This window comes from Myiozetetes cayanensis, unplaced genomic scaffold (genome assembly GCF_022539395.1).
Source record: "Myiozetetes cayanensis isolate MyiCay16 unplaced genomic scaffold, myiCay2020 scf1, whole genome shotgun sequence".
Taxonomy (NCBI): domain Eukaryota; kingdom Metazoa; phylum Chordata; class Aves; order Passeriformes; family Tyrannidae; genus Myiozetetes; species Myiozetetes cayanensis.
In genome coordinates this window covers 49861184-49882432 of record NW_026086604.1, presented here as the reverse complement: position 1 = coordinate 49882432, position 21249 = coordinate 49861184, and the positions used below count along the sequence as shown (strand labels likewise).

The 21249-nt window shown below is 37.2% G+C and overlaps 2 protein-coding genes across 12 annotated transcripts in view; both read right to left on the bottom strand.

Moving 5' to 3' along the window:
- ARHGAP28 (Rho GTPase activating protein 28) overlaps positions 1–21249 on the bottom strand; it is a 723491-nt gene that overhangs the window by 223764 nt on the left and 478478 nt on the right. The gene's annotated exons all lie outside the window — the stretch shown is intronic.
- PTPRM (protein tyrosine phosphatase receptor type M) overlaps positions 1–21249 on the bottom strand; it is a 449317-nt gene that overhangs the window by 255181 nt on the left and 172887 nt on the right. For all 11 annotated transcript variants that reach the window (XM_050306131.1, XM_050306135.1, XM_050306149.1 and 8 more), the window contains exon 7: positions 17969–18262. In XM_050306131.1, the coding sequence (XP_050162088.1) occupies positions 17969–18262 (294 nt within the window). The remainder of the gene's footprint in view (positions 1–17968; positions 18263–21249) is intronic.

Below are 21249 nucleotides of genomic sequence, written 5' to 3'. Positions count from 1 at the left end.
AAAGGTTCTAGACAAAAGAAGCTGTCAAAAGAATAAACTAAGGGAAATAACGTGAAAAAGTAGGTAGCACAGGATGACGTTCTAAGAATAATCCGAACTGTGTATAAATGCCCTAAATGCAAAACCTATGCTGAAACATTAAAAAAAAGAGAAAAAAACTCCAAAAGCAGACATATAGGTAACCTGTATGTCCTATACTGATTTACCTACAGCAATGTATTACATCTATTTTTAGGAATATAATATAGTCTCTTTTTAACTGTTGACTGGAAATAAGAAAATGCAATGCCCATTTACAAGCACAGGTGGAACCACAAGCCTGTCAGCCTGACCTTGCACCATGGAAGGTCATGGAGCAGATCATCCTGAGTGCCATCACATACCATGCACAGGCCAACTAAGCCAGCATGTGTTTAAGAAAGACGGCTCCTGCTTGACCAACCTGTCTGTTTTTACGACAAAAGTGACCTGCTTAGCAGACGAGGGAAAGTCCACGGATGTTGTCTACTTAGATTTCAGCAATGTGTTTGACACCATCTCCACAGCATCTTCCTGGACAAACTGGCTGCTCACAGTATGGATGGTTGTACCCTTTGCTCGGTGAAAAACTGACTGGATGGTTGTGCCCAGAGAGTGGTAGCGAATGGAACTAAATCCAGTTGGTGTCCAGTCACAAGTGGTGTTCCCCAGGGCTCAGTATTGGGGCTGTTCCTGTTTATTATCTTTGTCAATGACCTGGATGAGGGGAGCAAGTGCACCCTAAGCAAGTTCAGAGATGACACCAAGTTAGGTGAGGGCGTTGATCTGCTGGAGGGTAGGAAGACCCTGCAGAGGGATCTGAATAGGCTGGCTGGATGGGCTGAGGTCAGTTGGATGAGATTCAACAAGGCCAAGTGCCAGGTTCTGCACTGAGGTCACAACAATCTCAGGCAATGCTACAGGTTGGGGGCAGAGTCACTGGAAAGCTGCTCAGCAGAAAGGGACTTTGGGGTCCCTTGAACTGGTCAGCTGAAAGCAAGCCAGCAGTGTGCACAGGTAGCCAAGAAGGCCAATGGCATCTGTCAGACACCAGATCAGTAATTACTGGGTCAGAACCATCTTGTGGGGAGTGTGTGTGTGTGTGTGTTTGTGTGGAGGGGGAAGGGATGGGTCGAACCTCACAGAGGTGAGATGGCATTGTATCCTTCATGGTAGGCCCCTGGAGCCCACACAACAGCCCAGGAAAACCCTAACACACCACACCTCCTGGACCCCATCACACAGTTTAGATTGGCAGGGACAGTGAGGACACTGCCCCTCACCCTGGCCTGGAACCCCAGGGTGGCTGGTGGATCAGAGGCCCCACCTCTATACTGCTCCCTCTACTTCTCTTTCTTTGCTCCTTTCTTGATGTTTTGGGGTAGCTTGGAGATGGAGGGATTGGATTTTGACTTAAGTGTTGTGGATTAATATGTGCTCGGTTGGAATTGTGGTGGAACATTTTGTCTAGCTTGTATAGTGCCCTTTTTAAACCTTTGCCAAGTTCCCTTATTTTCTCCCCTAAATTAGTACAGAATCCTCTTGGGAACAAGTTCATGGGTTATTCTTTTGGTGCTATCTCGAGATACTAAAGAACCCTATATCTATACTTTAAAGTAAAACTCCTAGCTGAGCCCATGAGCCCGCAGATCCAGGGCTGGAGTTTTACAGCATCCTGGCCTGTGTCAGGAATAATGTGGCCAGCAGGAGTAGGGCAGTGATTGTCTCCCTGTAGTCAGCACTAGTGAGGGCACACCTCAAGCGCTGTGTCCAGTTCTGGGCCCCTCACTTCAAAAGGACAATGAAGTGCTGGAGCATGACCAGAGCAGGGCAATAGAGCTGGTGAAGGGTCTGGAGCATAAATCTTACGAGAAGCAGTGCAGGGTGTTTAGTGTGGAGAAAAAGGAGGCTCAGGGGGGACCTCATCACTCTACAACAACTTGAATAGAGGGTGTAGGGAGGTGGAGAATGCTTTCTGCCAAGTCTCAAATGAAAATACGAGAAAAAATGGCCTTAGGTTGTGCCAGGGGAGGTTCAGATTAAATAGTAAAGAAAAAAAAAATTCCCTGAAAGTGTAGTTAAGCAAAGGAATATATTGCCCAGAGAGATGATGGAATCACCATCTCTGGAAGTGTTCAAGAAGTATCTTGAATGTGGCACTTGGGGATACGGTTTAGGGGTGAATATTATGGTTGTGTTAGTCTGACAACTGGACTAGATGATCTTGCAGGTCTCTTTGAACCTTGATGATTCTGTTATTATGTGAAATTTGACAAAAAAAGATCCTCCAGACAGCCTCTCCTCTTCCATTAAGAACTGTTAAAAATACCCAATCCTTCTGACAAGATCACAGAATTCTTTTTCCTTTCTTCTAGAGTATGAAACTCTGCCAGTAACACTATACTGTTGTCAGCTTATTCTCAAGCAGCACAACTACCTGGCATCTCTCACAGTATTTCAAATCAGTTGCATAAAATCCAGAGCAACTGACTTCATAATTTGGTCTTTATATCTGGTATGGAAATTTCCTTGTTTATATTAGATCTTTGGACAACTTCTAACCCCACTGACATAACAAATAGTATCATCCTTGAAACAGTTATTGAAAGCGAGCAGAGTCAGTGTGTTATACTTCAACCTTGGCAATGGCCCATCTGAAAATTAATGGATACAGTCTGGAAGATTAAGGAGACATTTGTCTTCTCTCTTCAGAATAAGAACACATTCTGCTCAGATTCAGAAAGTCAAAGCACCATTTCACATTATATCACAGAACTTAATCAACAATGTCCTAGCAGTGAGGCTTTAAATAAGATCTTTGTTTTAGGAAAATAACTGATTTTAGCCCTTCTTCAATGGATATTAGGACTGACACTATCACCGTTTCAACAACCCAGGCAGGACTTTACATATTTTATAGGAGTAACTAATCTTGCCTTCATCCTAGAATGCTTTATCTTTATCCCCAAAGAGACTTGTGGGTACTTACAAAGATACAAAGATGTTAGTCCATCTAGAAGCATTTTATCATTAGTGAAAACATAAGAAAATTTAAAAGATGAATGTAAAACAGAAAATATAAAAGGGTTTCACTTAAAAGATGAGTAAGAACATCTTGTTTAGATCCTGCTTTGAATCAACCTTTTACAAAGCTGTCCTTCCATGCTGACTACAGAACTTATGAAAGATACACTAATAGCATAAGTAAAAGCTGGAGGCAATTCTTAATCTTATACTTCTGTCGAATCTTAAAAAATAAGTTCATGGCAGTAATATTTACTGTTTCCATAGGCACTAAGCTGTCTAAGGAACCACAGCATTTCCTTAAATTACTCATAGTAATTCTGGGGCAAAATCAACAGAAAGTTTATTATGAAAATATTGACAAAACCTTTCCAAGTTTGATCACAGGGGGGCAAAATTAGTCTAGTCTTACTGGCTGATATTTACTTTTGCCAAAATAAAATGACCTGAAATAACAGCATAGTGGCAATACAATTATACAGCAGAATCAGATCCTTATCAGTACATTAAAAACAAACATTTCTTTGCTTCTGTGATTACTCTGATAAATATCATAGACTTGTCTCAGAATTTTTTTTTTCAGCAATAGATCATTATTAGTCAAAACCAAAATCTGGCAATATTTCAATTATTGCTTTATCAACTGTGCTTTTCAGAATTATGCTTACATAACCTACGGCTGACACATGAAACGCTACTCAAAACTGGTGGCTAACATAATGAATAAAATGGAAAAGTCCATGACAATGAGGAAAGAGGTTTTCTTCATGGATATAAGCAAAAGAAAACGCTGAAAACCAGCAAAAAATGTAGGTCCAGGTGGGATTGGATTAATGAGCTTCAGTCAAAGCAAAACCTTAATTTTTACCAAGGGAAAGGACTCAAAGTCTCCTGAACATCATCTAGAATGCTTCTATCTGAAATAAGCTTACTCCTTTCCCTCTTCTCTCATCAAAAGGAGAGAGATTCCACATTTACTTCTGCCCAAAAAAGCTACTCTGCCTTTTGCCCTTTTTGTTTCTCTGTATGAAGAGTTAGGATAAGTCTGTAAGGAGTATCAGTTTTTACAAGTCTTAAGCTTTGAGCAGCTAAATGCTTATTGACCCATGACACTTTCTCTATCTTCCTGCAGGTATCTCATTCTAGAGCAATCTTGAGTTGCTGCACATTTCAGCTTCTGTTTTTCACTGGGAAAAGTGACTCCATTTATAATCTCCACATCTAATACCACTCCAACAGTGTTGAAGCCTTTTTTCCCTCTCCCAAACAGCAAACCCAGAGATTTTTGTAATCCATGGAAATGTAAAACTGGAAAAAAGGTAATTTTTTTTCTTCTACACCATGTGCCCCGTGCCTTTTATTAGAGCAACACAAGATTCTGATTTGATCAAAAATTTTGTACTATCAAAGACAAATAACACAATTTTAAGTTTCTTTAAAAAGAGTATCTGAGTAGCATATATTCTTTATTACTTCATACTGAATAAAATCAAAGATACTCACTACTCCTACTTTAAACTATATTCAATGTATTTTATTTTAGCCATACATCATCTACTGCATGTTAAAGCAACTAAACATCTTCTGAATTCATTTGCTAACCTGAAATTTGATGTTTTGCATGAGAAACAGCACAAGCACGTATACGCCTACAGACACCAGTGCACAGTCACATTTTATCATCAGTCCCTTACCAACTGCTTGTGTAACTTTGCCAAATATTAGCAAGTTGGTGTGAAATTACTACTTTTCCTATTCTAGCATGATGAAGATTTTCAGCAAACATAGTTCAGTTTTTGCTGAGAATGAGTTTAAAACTAGTTTATCCATTACTACATGTCTTTCTACCATCATTTAATAGCTCCACCACCGCTTTCAGGCAAGAAATAAATCTTGTGCAAAAAAAAAATCAAGAAGAAAAAAGAAATTCGTTACCTGTGCTCACAAAAATAAACCTACGTGTATGAGCTGAAAATCTGAAAAATAAATAAGTCATCATTTATATACATCCTAAGAACTTCATAAAGATTTTCTCCAATCAGTTGCTCAGCTTTGCTAGATGCAGCCAGTTTTTATGAAAATAGTAAGAAATTATTTCCTATGAAGGAATAATTAAATGTTTATGTGGATCTGTGATTTAGTCATGTTTACAGAATTCTCGGAGGGTTTTCTTTTTTTTTTGTTCTTCATGTACCTTTAGGACATTGCAAAAGCAGAACACACAGTTGTCCTGCCATTTCAGCATTTCAACATGTCAAATCAACTGATATTAGATTATAATTGTTAGAGAAGACATCTAGGACCATGCCACCTAAAACTTCTCAATAACAGTAGACAGCTCAAAAATCTTAAGGATAAAACCTCATCTGATCCACTGCAGAACTGTGCATCTATGAAACTCCAAATGCAGAATAAAACCTTAAGATGTTAAATAATTGCAAATTATATAGTTCTAACAATCAATGCATGAATCACTTTGTGGGGATTAAAGCTGTTGTCTGGATGAAAAGAAAGAGACATACAAACTGGTCTCAGTAGCTTGCAGAAACATCCAGGAAGCAGCTACTGCAGTGCAAGAAAATGAATAGAGAAGAGTACTTTTCTGACACATTCTAAGATATTAACACCGACTGCTTTTATAAGTAATGGTCTGTAAGTGGAAACTTCACAGTGGAACTGTGAAGTAATAGTATATGCAAAAGTAAATAATCACTTCAAATTTTAGTAGACTCTGAAAATTCTCATTAGGGAAATAACCTATTTTCAAGTCACTTGTTTTAGGAACTCAGTACAATATCGTATGCTAACTGCTTAGAAGACTGTGCTACTGTAACACAGAATAAACTAAATTAGTTTTGGAAGATTCATACCAAACTATTTTGTGATGTTATCAGAGCAGAAATAGTTCCTTGTTTTAACAGATTCATAGGTAGGATCAAAGGCAGTTTTAATCAGTCAAGAGTCCAACTTTTCTGTGAATGTAAGAATCATATTTTGAGACGAATGGCACATAGACTTTGTTTAAATAATGAACAGATAGTATAGTAAGAGCAATCAGTGTGCAATTAGACTTGTGTCTAATTAACAGCGATAACAAAAGCACATAAAACACTTCTGTAAATATGGAGCTCAAATAGGTGTACTGAAGAAGAATTATCTAATCATTAAATCAGAGTGATTCTGAGCTTTGCTGTTGCCTGTGAAAATTTGGTGCCAAAACTCTTTAAAATACTAATCTTTGCTGGTGCTCCCTTTGAAAGATTTTGTAAGAATTAACAGGGTACCATCATAATGGTTTTTTTCACTGTCTTTGAGACTCCATTACCAGAAACAAAGGATCCATCTCAATAACTGGAAAATTTGGAAATCAGAATATGTTGTCATTTCTTCTATCACAAACAGTTCTGTTCAAGATTAAACAGAATCTTGATAAAATGGCCTTAGAAAGATCCTACTTCTCCAGGAACAGTCTTATAGACCAAGACAAAGTCAATATTAATGAAGGGAAACAGTCTGAGAAGCCCTATCTGCATAATATTACTCTGAATTACTGCAAGACTTGATTCAACCACCAGAGTTTTTCAGTTCCTTTTACAGTAAGTGAAAAAACAACAAAAGAATTTTTAGTTTCTTTTTAGAACAACTAACAATGCAATGCTGTTTGTCAGTGAAAGGTTTTTTGACAAAAGAAATGCTTTCATTGATTACCCTGAATTATAAATTATAGCTTTCTAATTCTTCGTCTCATAAATGAATACTCTTCACAATCTAGCCTCACATGTCAGACAAAAAAGATGAAACTTTTATAATGGAAATTTAATTATAGTACAATTTTTGCCAGTTGTCATTCCAAAGTCATCTATAATTATGCTCAGGTCATTAAATTTCTTTTTTCCATTTACTTGGCCAAACATGCCAGTTACACATTGGTTCATCCTCTCAAATTCAACACTATACAACAGTAATTAAGTAAATTATTGAATTTTTTTTTATTTTTTAAGCTAATTGCAAATAAAATATCTGCAAAAACAGTCAAAACAAAGAGTAACTGACAGACAATTTGATTTTTGTTTCCAAAGAACATACATTTTTAGAAATGAAAAGGCACTTCTGCATGTCAAGAGTAAACACTTATTATTGCCTTTTTGCTTTACATGCATTTTCCCATATGTATAATTCTAAAAGATAACAGTCCACTATAAACATAATTTTCTACTGCAAAATTTCTGCACCAAAATACCTTCAGAGTGCTTTTTCAAAGTTCTGAATCATGCATTAATGAATAAAACTAAACTCTCTCTTTCCCAAAAGAAAATCCTCTTCTTTCCTTCCAAGAAGCAGATCAAGTTTCACAGAATGAGCAGGCATGAACTAAATGCACAGATAGTTGTTAATATACTTAAAATAATAACAAGGGTGCTTAAATGATGGTATACATTGAAAGACAGCTAAATGCAGACATCAGCTGTATAAATTTGAAAACAAAATTGTTACAAGTATTTTAGATGGTTGGGTATACTGAAATGCAAGACCCCTAAAACATTAACTTCATGGGTAGTTTTGTTTTAATCTCCACTATTTTTCTTTTAATACAGTACCTCATGATAATGCTATGCAATGCATTTCCCAATTTTATTTCTTATTTCTTTTTAGATATTTAAGTAAGCATTAGCTTGCTCAGTGCTTTCATGCTCAAATGTTTTATTTACTTTGGGCCAGAGTTCATCTAGCCATGTAAGCACAAAAAGAAAAAGAAAACAGAGAAACTTTACTCCCTCAGATGTTTGTGGTCTACAACAGTCTGGAAGAACCTCACTTCCACAGGGATGCCCCTCCCTGCCTAACCAACACACTCAGCAGCAATTAGATGGATTGCCAAACAAAGCCACTTTTTTTTACATCTATAGAAGTTGAGGTCTAGCGCTCTGTGAACTGTCTCAACTTTGTTTTTCTGTAGTTGTAAACAGAAACGTGATGCACACTTGCTCACCAGAAAAGACAGCACTGCAGTGACCTAGCACCCTGGAAAAAAAAAAAAGTTGTGTTTTTTTCTCTAAAGTCAGGATACCTCTTCAGGATCTGCCTTGATTTCAGGTCTCAAATTAGGCACATAGTCTAAAGTCTAGGCTATAAAGTTGTAATTGCACTTTATAGCAAAAAGTAGTACCAGAAAAGCCAGAAATCACACCACTGGCTCTTCTCCCTCGAAACTTTCAGGAAGTTGGACTGAATTCTGCATACAGCTCTACATTTGTAAAACAAACAGGTCTGCAAAGCCAATATGCCTCCCAGGCACTGAAAAAACCTGAGTGGTGCCATTGTTCATTTCCCTTTGAAGTGAGGTAAAATTAATATACCATTCATTCTACAAACCTTTGATATTGCTTTTTTGTAAGCAATTTTAAAAAACCCCAAACTACTAGAAGGTTTAAAAAAGTGAAGTATCTCTGTGTTTCCGTATAGTTCCTGGATGTTTCATGCTTCACAGATACTCCAACAGAATTGTGTTTTTTTACAGCTGGCCAAAGCTGCTGGGCAAGACAGCACATGGTCTAACAGTTTCAAACAAAAGAGCAGGCCTTAAAAATATCAAAACCAAGGAGCATGCCTGTCTGTTGATCTATTTCCATCTTTCAACATCTATTATAACTATTGGCAAATTTCATCCAAATAACTTGTTTATAATTTAAACTTATTTGATACGGTGGTGCCAGAATTTAATTCCACAAGATGAGAGAGAGCCAAAGAGTCACTTTCTAGTACCCACAATGGTAGTGAATTAAGGGTTGGACTTGATGATCTTTAGAGGTCTTTTCAAACCCAGCTGATTCTACGACTCCATGATAAAGTAGTGCCCTCATTCAGGTGGCTCAGGGCAGGCAAGTGGAAGTCAAATACTCCATTCAACAGCAAATTTGTGGTTAGTTTGGTGCTACTTCTTGCCTTGCAGGTCTGTTGTAAGGGAAAATGGGATTACCCTCATAATGTGGTGATATTTAGAAGACACACCTTTCAGAAATTAGGCTTCTGTTGTCTATAGGACATCTTATTTTCTGACTCCTCAAACAGAAGGCTCAGAGGTTCATGCAACTTTTTTTTTTTTTTTTTTTTAATTACAAAACCTATCCTTTAGAGCCTAGATCCTCTTTGATCATAGAAGTGATACACTCATATATATATATATATATATGAAGGAAAAGAGATGGAAATATGTATGTGTGTGTGTCTGTATACACATATACACACTTGGGCATACACAATTAGTTATTCTTTTAGACACAAATTTAAGTAAATATACTTTGGACACTTCAAATGTATAAAAGATTTTGCTTTGGTTTTGAGTAAGACCTTCTCCATTGACTAAGAGGAAAAGCCATACTTTCCTGTCTTGTTTCCTAATGTTTTTGCCAAAGGATCAGCATTATTAATAGTGAAGTGTGCCTATAACTGAAAGGCAGTACGGCATAACTGCATGCGGAAACTGGAACAACTGATGTAAAAACTGGCCTCAGGAGAGGGGAGAAAGTGCTCAGCAGAAAGTTGTTACAGAAAAATCCAAAGCACTCATGGAACTTCACAGGGAAGGCAAATATACCCAAACCATGCCCTTTCCCATTACTTCTAATTACTTTTAATAATAGAGTACCGATACATTTATTTAAATCTGCAGTAATAATACTTTTGAAAAGAGAGATCCAAAGCAACTATGAAACAGTTCACATTCAATTTGTTCTCAACACAGTAACACTAAGGAATGCCGTATCCGTATTTTTCACAAGTATATCTAATTTAGCATTTCTATTAAAGGTGCCCGCATAACGGTCTTTTGTTTATAACAAGTACACTCCCAACTTGCTGAGTTTTTCTCATTCCACAATGAGACATTCTTCCTGAATTTAACTTGGGTAAAATAATTGAGTGTGTGTTCTTTGGAGCTTATCTTTATAATTAATAAAAACCTGCAACAATTCTAGATATTGAGATACGTCATAGGAGAAATCATATTATCTACTTTTTCTCAAGGGTCATTATGTTTTCCTCACATTCCCTCTACCTGGCAGATGTGAAATTAATAATTTTGCCCCTCAGGTTTGCTGTAAGTTGGTGAAGGTTCATTTGTCTCAAAGAGCAGGTTAATTTCCTCCTCTACAAATGTTTTGAAATGGGAATCTAATGAAGTGAAGAACTAAGTCTCCATTTATATGATTGCTTTTCACATGACCAAAGACAGAACTTCTGGCAGTTCTTTTTACACACACTCAGTTTCCACTCCTCTATTAACTCAGATGCAACTGTCAGGAATACTTTCTGATTATTTTCATTTGGAGCTTCTCAAAACAAACCAATCTTACGAGTCAGGTTGCATACTCTGTGTCTTTATCATCACGAGAATGTATATATATTCTTCACATACTTCAGCACACGTGTCAGAGAGCAGGCCAACAGACCTAGGTATTTGCAGTTTTCCTGTCTTCTTTTTGCCCTCCCTGTCAGATGGTGGGAAGGGAAGATATTCTGTTTCTCAAGTGAGATCTCTGGATGCTGTAACTAACCCAAAAATATGTATTTAGGGGCTGATGGAGACACAAAAGTACAGGTATTACTAATTTCTACATAGCACCAGCTTGCTATGTAGATATTAGGAAAGTATTTTTGTGTGATTTCCCCTGCAAAAGAAAGACACAACTGGAATGAAAGGGCAAATACCCTGATAAATGTTTTACTTTATAAAAGAAAATGTTTATTTTTCCCTATCATTGGCAACCACAAATCTGAAGAAGCATCCAGAAATAATGTGTTGGAAATCAAACCTTTTTCTGTGATGAAGTCTTTCCATCCCACTGTACCTTACTGTTTGTACAGCTTCAGGGAATGACAGGAATATAGTGGAGAGATCATGATACATCCCTGCTTGTGAAAGAAGAGTCTAGGACAGTTTAACAGACACCATGGTCACAGCTCCTCTTCCTAGAGTTTGAAAGAAACTCAGAAACACAGAAAGGCTGAGACAGGAAGGGTCTGGTTCATCTGGTCCAACCACCCTCTCCACCAACCACCCTTGCTCAAGCAGAGCATCTGGTATGTTGTCCAGATAACTTTTGAGTATCTCCTCTCCTCCTCACCTACCGAATCATTTTATCGCATAAGGCTATCATATTCATCAAGCATGACTTCCTTTCTGTGAATCCATGCTGACTTCTCCTGATTATGTTTTTGTCCTTTATGTGCCTGGAAATGACTTCCAAGACTAGTTGTTCCATCACCTGACCAGGGATTATGGTGAGGCTGTTCAGCCTGAGTCTTCCCTTTTGCCCTTCTTGAAGACAGGATTGGCATTTGTTGCAGTTGCCGTCACTGCCACTTGCTGCATTTATTTTTTTTTTCCCTTTTAGGGACTTTAAGGACTCCCAGAGGGGATTTTTAGCCTGTGAGACAAAGAGGAGGAGAACTGAATTTAAAGAGATCTTTTATGTGAGGAATTTGGATTATTTGGTTTTTTTCTTGACCAAAGATTTCCAGTAACACAAGGGAAGGTTGTGTTGTAAGACATCATCAGAGAAATCATCTTAGTAAGGAAAAACATGGGGACTTCTTTCCAGACAAGTGGCTGCCAAAGAAGAATTTTCATATACTAGTCACAGCTGAACATCATTTGTGTTTTCTGTAGGGTCCTTTACAAGAAGATGGGAATTTTCGTTTCCTCATCAGAAGTAAGCAACAAGTGACACAGAGACATGGACATGCACTTTGTAGTGTTTTCTTGGAATTGTATGAAAGTCTATCAGTTTACTTTCTGCACATCCAAAAGCTGAAATTCGCCTGCTACAGTGCAGAAAATTCAATACTAGCTTTTATGAGAAAATAGACCTTGTATGAGAATGGTTTGTGTATCAGAAAGGCATTAGGAGAAAGGACAATACGGTAGGCAATTACTTTCACAATAAAACCATAAATGAATGTGAGTTCACTGTGGACTTCTAGCACTGATAAATCAATGTAACTTCCCACTAAAGTTTATTACAGTTTCAGGTTAGTAATGGGGACTTTAAAAATATCATGGAACTTTTCCGTGGAAAATAAAATGGTGCAATACCTGCAACCCTCCTCCTCAGGGTTCAGCTGTCTGTGACCTGAGGTCTAGCTCTAATACAACACAGCTGCAAAACCTTGGTTCAAACTTCTGAGAAAATTGCTAAGTTCTGAGAAAGAGCTGTGGAAAAGAACCTGTGGTACAGCTCCAAGTTGACATTTTCTTATGATCACAAAACGAAGCCATGTTAAGACTTTGTTATATGTCTGAAAAAAAAATTTGAACCTCTTCACAGTCAGTCCTCCAAGGTAAAGCAATGAGAAGGAATAACTAAATTCCCAGAACAGTAAGATCCTTCCTCTCTTCTTGAGACAAAAAAGTTGAAAGATCCAAAGAAGCCTTCAAGGACATAGAAAGGCAGCTGCCATTTCAACCTAAAGAAGTTTTTAGGAAGGAACTCATCTTTCCTAATAGTGATATAGAATGGGGAAGGGCATGGAAATAAGCAGTAAGTACCACTGAGATTTAAGAAAGGCTAGGGCATGGACACTGACAAAAGGAGGAGACGAACTACAAAATTAATAACAAAAGAAGATAGGAGGGTAAAAAACAGGGAAGACCAACTGCAAAAGTGACTTTGTATTCAGAATGTTGTACGCTAGGGGCTGCAGACCATCTATCTTGTAGGACCTGGCAAGTGTTCCATGTTATGGGGCAGGAGGAAAGTGGTGCCATGGAGTGCTGTCTAACATACCTGAGCACACTGAATTTACATGCAGGGTTCAAGACAGTTGCTGGTGTGTACCACTTGCCTAAAGATACTTCTGTCTGTGGCAACCTGATGCAGGTCTTAAGTGATCAGAGGGAAGAGGATGCTCATTCCATCAGTGTATTCTGGCACATGTAGATTTTTTTTTTGCCATGCCAGTGGTTGCCAGTGTGCAGCACAGAACTAGTGAAGTGATCTGTACGCCTTTGGAAGGTTTATCCAGGTTAAGCTAGGGCAGTAAGCAAAATGAGTAAAATAAAGATTATTCTTTTTCAAGAGTGGGGATTTAAAGAGTTCCTCTGCTCTGCTCTTACAGATCGTAACAAGCCTTCTAGGAGTACCAGACATTTTACAACAAACCTGAAAGGAGTGTTTCAAGAGCTCAGTTGTACGGGGAGTAACAGCTTTCCTCCTGACAAGATCAGGAGATGGGGTAGAAGAGACAGCAAATTCAACTATGTTAATTAAAAAATTCCTGTTACTTCATCGTATGAAAATTGTTGGTTAAATTGACAGTTATTGTTTTTGCAAATACTCCAGGGCAATAATTGTTTCTCAGCACAGAGAAGTAGAGTTCTGACTGTTAAAAAACCCCCACAGTTTGGGGATAATTAATCAGAAGTTACTTATATTGCAGTCTTTTGGTTTTTTTTCTTAATTTCCAATAGATTTTCTGGTTCAGCAAATAAAAATATGCTAATTTTCAGGAATTATTCCAAATGTCACAGTGAAAAAAGAAAAATTATGAGAAAAAAGCAACCATTTTCCCTAGGGAGCCTTAAAAATTCCCTCCCTTAGCAGGAGAGAGGATTTTATTTTATCTTTTCTTCCCAAGGTAGCCGTCTTTAAGATGTATCTGTTCACCAGCAGATTCAAGAAACAACATTGCTTAAAAATAGTCTCCTACTAGAGAGGGCATAGCAAAAAAAAAAAATAATCAGGAGCTCATTTAGCAGTTCTGGATTTTGCAGGAGTGTTTTAACTGGGGCACTATCTCACCACTGGAGTGGAGGAACACATACTAGATCAAGATTTGTATCATACAATGCATGTTAAAGACAGAACTGAAATAAATAATTCTACCCACAAAAATATTTATATGGATAAGAAGAAATTACAAAATAGTCTAGCATTAATCCTTCCACATACCTACCTAAGTTTTACTATGCCCAGCTCTACTGGTTTTGGGTCAGAGTGGGTCTCATCAACAACTGTAGTGACAGGACAAAGGGGAATGGTTTTGAACTGAAAGAAAGTAGGCCTACATTAGATGTTAGGAAGAAATTCTTTATTGTGAGGGTGGTGAGGCACTGGAACAGGCTGCCCAGAGAAGCTGTGGTAGAGAAGGAAGTGTTCAAGGCCAAGCTGGAATGGGGATTTGAGCAACCTGCTCTAGTGGAAGGTGTCCGGGCCCATGGCAGGGTGGCTGGAACTGAACAAATGTTAAGGTTCTTTCCAATCCAAACCATTCTATGATTCTATGATTTAGAGACAATTTGATTCAGGACTTTTTCAGGCACCAGAGAATTCCCAATCTATTTCAGTAAGAGATAAGAGGGTGGTTTTTTTAATAAGTACTGATTTTCAGATCCTCAAACTTCTTATATCCCATACGGCAGAGCTGCTCTAAGTACTGTTATATGCCTACATACAAGGTGATTTCTTTGGCTCAAATACTTGTGCAGCTATTTCTCTGCTAGCAACAGCTCACCTAAGCTCTCTATAGCAGTGATTGACATTATGAGCCTCACACTGGCTAAGAGTCTTGTTCCTCAGATAACGGTGCCTGAAGTGTGGGTGACTATTTTGGAATAGTTTACACCAGCCTAAAAATGTATCTCCAAGTAATTTGAAATATACTGTATAATGGAAATGTCCTGCCATGTGCCTATATCCTAATGAATTTTCTTCCTATCTGTCCCTGCCCCTCTTTTATTTTAATTGGCATCAGTCTTCTAGGTTCAACCATATGAGATGTTGTGGGAAGAGGGAGCTCTGAGCACAGTAACTGGTGATTCAAATTCCAGACAACCTGGGAAGGCCTCCATTTCATACCCTGAAATAAGAAAACCCCTTTTTTCTAGGCCTGACTCAAATGTGGTTCACAATGGCCAAAATCCACTAAACTCCTCTTTCTTAAACCTGAGCTCCACATTCTCGGTTAAATCTAATCCAGACCTGAATGTAATTCCTGGACCTTCCTGAACATTATGCTGAAATAACACTTACATTTACGATATATTTCAGCAAAAGGAAGCAAAGCAGTTCCAAAAGTAGTAACTGCTCCACTGAGCGTGATGCAACCAAGCCTGAAGAGATATTTTTTTCTTTGCATTCTAATTATAGATGCTTTTATTTAGTAAAGTTACAGATAAGACTTGTCTATTACAAGCCTCTGAAATCTCATTTTGCTAAAATGAAAACATATTTCAAATGCTTTGGAGAACTATTAAGATTATTGAATGCCTAGCATACTGCTTCAAGTCTCCAAGTGGTTCACCATCTTCCCCTAGGGAACAGGCAAGCAGCATACAATTATCACAGTAATTAAAAAGGTGCAATGATTCTTCTCTTAAAGACTCCTGTTTTATTAATTCTATGGTATGCTTTGGAGACTGGCATTATTTTACTCCTATCCAGCTTAATTATACCATCATTAGTTTATCAGCATCTCTTTTCAAACCCTTGGGCCAGTTATTAGCATGTCACTTGCTAACAGTTAACCAATAACCACTACACCTTCAAAGCAGGATATTCTGCTATAAAAAAGCCAGTTTGTGGAGACAGATTTAATATCATCATTCAATTTACATTTTTCAGTCACTTCAGTTTCTGCTTTTAATTTAAGAAGGTTACTGCTTAGCTTAATGAAAACACAAATAATTCTGATATATTACAAGACATTACCAGGTAGTAAAATACTTCCAGTACACAGTGGTTTATGAAACTGAATGCATGTTTTATTACTGAACAGTATGTACCACTGAAAAGAACAGAAAGCATATGATGTTCCTAAATATAAGTAAAATTCTGGATTTCACTTTCTACTAGGTCTGGCCCAGATGGAGTTAATTTCCTTTATACAGCCTGTATAACACTGTATTTTGGATTTGTAACTAAAACAAGCTTGATAACATACCACGTTTTAAATGTGCTTTCGCAGACTCAAAGCTTTCTTTTTCCCACTCCACTCCCCCAGCAAATATACTGGAAGTGGACAAGAAGCTGGTAGGGACACAGCAGGAACTGTTGACTTCACCTGACCAAATGGATGCTCCGTATCGTATGGTGTCACAGTCAGAAATCAAAGCTCAAGGAAAGGAGGAGGAAGGGGGGATGCCAACTGTTATGGCACTTGTCAAGTAACCAGTCTGTGTGCCAAGGCCCTATTTCCCAGGAAGTGGCTAAACCTCTGCCTGCCAATGAGAAACAATGAATAAGTTTCCTATTTTGTTTTCCTTGCAAGTGCAGCTTTTGCTTCCACTGTTACACTGCCTTCACCTCAATCCATGAGTCTTCTTGTCTTTCATTTTCTCCCCATCCCATGGCAGAAGTGACCAAGTGACGAGCCCTGTGGATACTTGGCTGCTGGCTGGTGTTATCTCACCAGGCTCTCTAACCCTTTAGTATAGACAGGCTCATTTAGCACCCACTATTGCAATAACTGGTCATATAAGCAGATGGTCAAACTATGAGAAGAACTGTTTTCATTTTAAAATAACTGAAGTACTTGTGTATTAAATACATAGTTCCCTTGTCTAGACAGGTATTTTATGTTACTACAAAGGGCATATTGACCTCAAAACCCTCCTGAAGGAAACTATAATTAATTTTTATGTTTCACTGTTGACTAAGTTGAAATAATCTTTGTCTGATGCAGAAAATCCTACAAATACTAAACACTTAACCATTATTATAACTTAGATGTAGTGCTTTTGGTATTTTTCATTAAACACTTCTTTCCAGTAATGAAAGGAAGAAAAAAAAAAAATCAATGAGTGAGTACTTGTATAAGCTTGCATCTTCAAAACATAAAACTGGGATTTTGAAAGCTGCTATATTTCATTTGGTGTTTGACATCACACCAATTCAATTTAACTGAAATGCCATTTAGTTACTGACAGATGGCCAAGTGACTTCGCAACAAGTAACTGTACTTTCACATGCACTGCAAACACACAATTATTTCTGTTGAAGTGTGTAATTTTTCCTGTTCAAAGGACAAATAACACCAAGTCATTCTTTAAAAGACTAAGAACAATAAGCTAATCGTACCTGCTTACTTCCATTTCGCTCTAGGTACACTCCTGCCTATCTTCCACCAACTTTACAGTAGCAGAAAGAAGATTCAAAATATTGGGGGAAAATACTAATGATGAAAAAAAATCCAGGTCACAGTATTCACTATTATTTTTGAGCACTTGAATCACCAAGTAATATTATTTTTTAATCAGCTGAATCCCAAAGTAATATCACTGCCACTCTTACTGAAAATTATTCTGCTTTGTATGTTTTTACAATCAGAGGTCAGCTCTATTAATTATAGCATCCAAAACAGAAGCCAAGATTGCTACAACGCACCAGCAATTACACTTTCTCATTTAATAAAAAGACATGCTGTCAGTCACTCAAGAAAGCAGTCCTTTGCTAAACCTCATCTGCTAATTGAGACTTAACAGTGAATGCTTTTGCTGTTACAAAGGATCTTCTTCCACTTTATCTACAAGTTTGAGATGACTGACATTGAAAGAAGGAAAAAAGTAACTTCAGCCAAAACAAACAAAATTTTAATCAAGCTTGGGAAAATAGCCAGGGGAAAAAAAAATAGAAAGAATGAACTAACCTGAAACTCAAACACACACCAGCAAGAGACGGGTGTAATGAAATGGAGAGAGCTCAGTGCATACCTGAGAGTAAAGCATGATTTCACCTACAAACTACAGTGGCAATGAAGGCTAGTTTCAAGGTCATCACAGCTGGAAAATGTTAATAGCTTATACTTAAAAACATTCAGTTTTAAATTCCTGCAGGTTTTAAGACAGACAGTAAAAACTGCTAGCGAAATAACTTATGTTTTCAGCCCCAGAAAGATGCTTACAACTTTCCTATCACCTTTGAGTACTCACCAGCACATTTTGTTCTTGTTTTGAGAGCTGGGCCAGGAGATCCTGTTCCTCCTTCACCTGGCCTTGTAAGTAATACACTGATTTCATATTCTGTATCAGGATCCAGGTGCCCAATCTTATAGCTTGTGGAGTCCACAGGTTGTATGTCATACCAGCTTCCACTTGAAGTGCGATACTCAACTTCTCTTTGAATAATGGGTCCATCCCCATTGATGGAATTGGCATTCAACTGTATCCACAGGTAAGTTGCACCGACTGAGGACAGCTGAGGTGGAGCAATGGGAACGGGTGGCTCTGAAGGACAGTCACAAGAACAAGCAATGATTATACTTGCAATTTTTCCGCTTCTAAAACATTCAAGTAAGTGATGTGTTTCATACCATATTAGAGCTGAAGACTGCATAGAAATATGGATATAAAGAAATCTCCACGACAGACTGACTTATTTTCATTAAATTGCAATATGCACACTCTTTTGCTTGTGCACTTGGAGATTCTAACATGAAGCTTTTGGTTTATATCACATAACTTCAAACAAGGTGCAAATGGAATTTTATTCATTAGACATTACATGGTAACCCAACTTCAAATTTAAAAAGAAAGATAATCTCAGGTTTTCCTGTTCAAATACAGATCTTCCCGGATGTTAATGTTATTCCTACTCAAAACTAACATTTTTAAGGTAAAATTGATGTTGTAGTCTATACTTAGACATAATCAGAACAGTAATTTCTGCATGAAAACAAAACGAATTTTTTTATTCATCACTTTTCGTGTACTTAACTACTCAGAATTCATATTTTCAGACTTTTCTGTAAGCAGAATAAGTGTAGTCATTTTTCAAGTCCTATACTCTAGTTAAAATGAAAGCATTTCTAAAGGAAAGCTAGGGGATTTCTGGACTTTTTACTACAAGTCTGATTCTACTTCATGTAATGGCTTATTTTCACTAACTACCACATAGAAGCAATACCCTATCACAGAGCAAGCATGCATGCGATATCCTGATAGTTAGGACTCCAAAGATTTTAAAAGTGAGCAAAATTTTAAACCCATTTTTATTTATTATGTGATGGGCATCTAATTTTAAATTAGACTGCAAAAATAATTTACAAATATCATCTATTTTTAAAGGTAAATAACAAATTGGGGTTTTCCCTACTGGTTAAATTACTCTGCTGCTTCATGCATCACATCTGCAAAAAATTCACCTTCCCACTGGTTAAATATATTCAAGTAGAATGAAAGCAGGCCACTGTAATAAGGTACTGTTTGATCCAATAGTCTTAACATATCTATCAGCAAACACTGCCACCTTCTTAAGGGTACACAGAATACGTAATGAACGTGGGACATGTCTTCCCTAAGCTTTAGATTCAGATTTATCCTCTTCTGCTAACCATTTCCCTATGTGTTGAGATATAGGTAGTCAAACAGACAAGAAGCTGAATTTATATATTTCATCATTTTCTCAAGGACTTCAAAGTCACAGCAAAGAACATAAAAGAATGAAACAAAAGGGAAAAAAGAACTCTGGAAATAAGTCAGTATTTCCTGAGAAATAACAGAATTGCTATTTTAACAAACATGTAATTATCCTACAGCATGCTTTTTTTGATTTACAGAAAGAGTAACTCAGAGCACTAAGCACACTGAAGATTAGCTATGCCTCAGATAGATGGTGTTTCTAATTAGCACCATGCACTTGTATACAAACTTCGATCTGTGCAATCTGTTAGCAACTGCTGAATATGACATTACAAAACTGCAAAGATAGGAATCATCACTATATATTCTCATCCTAACACAATTAATTGATTATTATAATGAAGAACATGATACAAGGGCAGTAAAACAGTATGTGTCCAGAGATGTCTACTAATACTTACTAATGGGAACAGACTTAAAAATAGCTTAATATATTGTGGTAGATTCCAGCATATAGGGACTGTTGTTTACATTTTCAAATCAGTAGGGCAAACACTGCATTAGCAATATACGGCAATCTGATGTCATCACTGGGTTAGAAACATACTGCAGTTTTATTGAAACTATTCTTCCTGAAATATATAAACTATGGTTTCATACAGTGATACAGCATGTCTGGAAACAGTTCTGACTTGACTCAAAATGATTTAGAATCAATTTAAGTCATTAGGCTGTTTTGTGAACCAAGACATGAAATGGAACTTTTATAGAGCATCCTAAGGCATTTACTTAGCCATGCTGAAAGAACAGTTAATTACTTTCAAGTTTCAAATGCTACTAAAGGCTGTTGAAGTGCCATTCAAAATGCAAACTCAGGAGTTAGGTCACTAAGGTTAGTGGTTACACCAATTCATTCCAAGTATTACAAGTACTTGGAATAGACAGTATTTTATTGTCTTTTTATACCTCAGGGAATAATATTCATTTCTCTATGGCCACAATGCCAAAGGGTAATGCAAGCTGCATTATTTCAGCACAACCTGCATATAGTGCAGTTTAATACTATTAGCATAGTCTAATACTAGAAGTTGTCTTCTTACCAGAGATGAAGATTACATAAAATCAATCTTTCATTACAAACATGATGCCTTTATTGAGAGACTATTAAAAACATGAGACTCAGGTAAACAGATTCTTTAACACAAGCACTACATATCCAAATATGATGGGCCAATTTCACGACTGAAGTATGAAAGTTATTTCTCTGTCTTTTTCATCTATGCTTTCTTTAGATAGAATAATTTAATTTTTTTATGATACTGAGGAGTTTGAATCCCTTAAGCCAGGTAAGTACCACACTGCAGCACTACTGTCTTTCACCAAGAGCAGCTTTATGGTTGCCAGTGGGGCAATCTCAATTAACTACCACGCAAATTAATGCCTTTATAAAATGGTACAATAGACCTGAGATCTTACAGATGTGCATGGCCAGGGAAGGAATTTGAACTGACAGCAGAAATGAGTTTGTAGCAGTGGCTATTTAGTACAATGACCTAGCTTAAATAGGAGCTCTTCCTTGTAGATCTCTCCTGAAGTAAGTAAACAAAGCTATTCAGTACTGTAAAACCCTTCAAATAACAGTTTTTAAAATAGAATATTAACTCAAAAAAAGAAAGTAAGTTTATCCATATATTCAAATTTTACACTTTTTAGACTTCGGACAGATATGTGACCTCTTCTTGAACTCTATGACAAATTATGATGGATCCAACCCTTTATGGAAAGAAAATAATGGCTGCCTTACAAAGCCAGAGGTCTGCAGATCACAGAAAACTTTAGGCAGATGCTCTGTC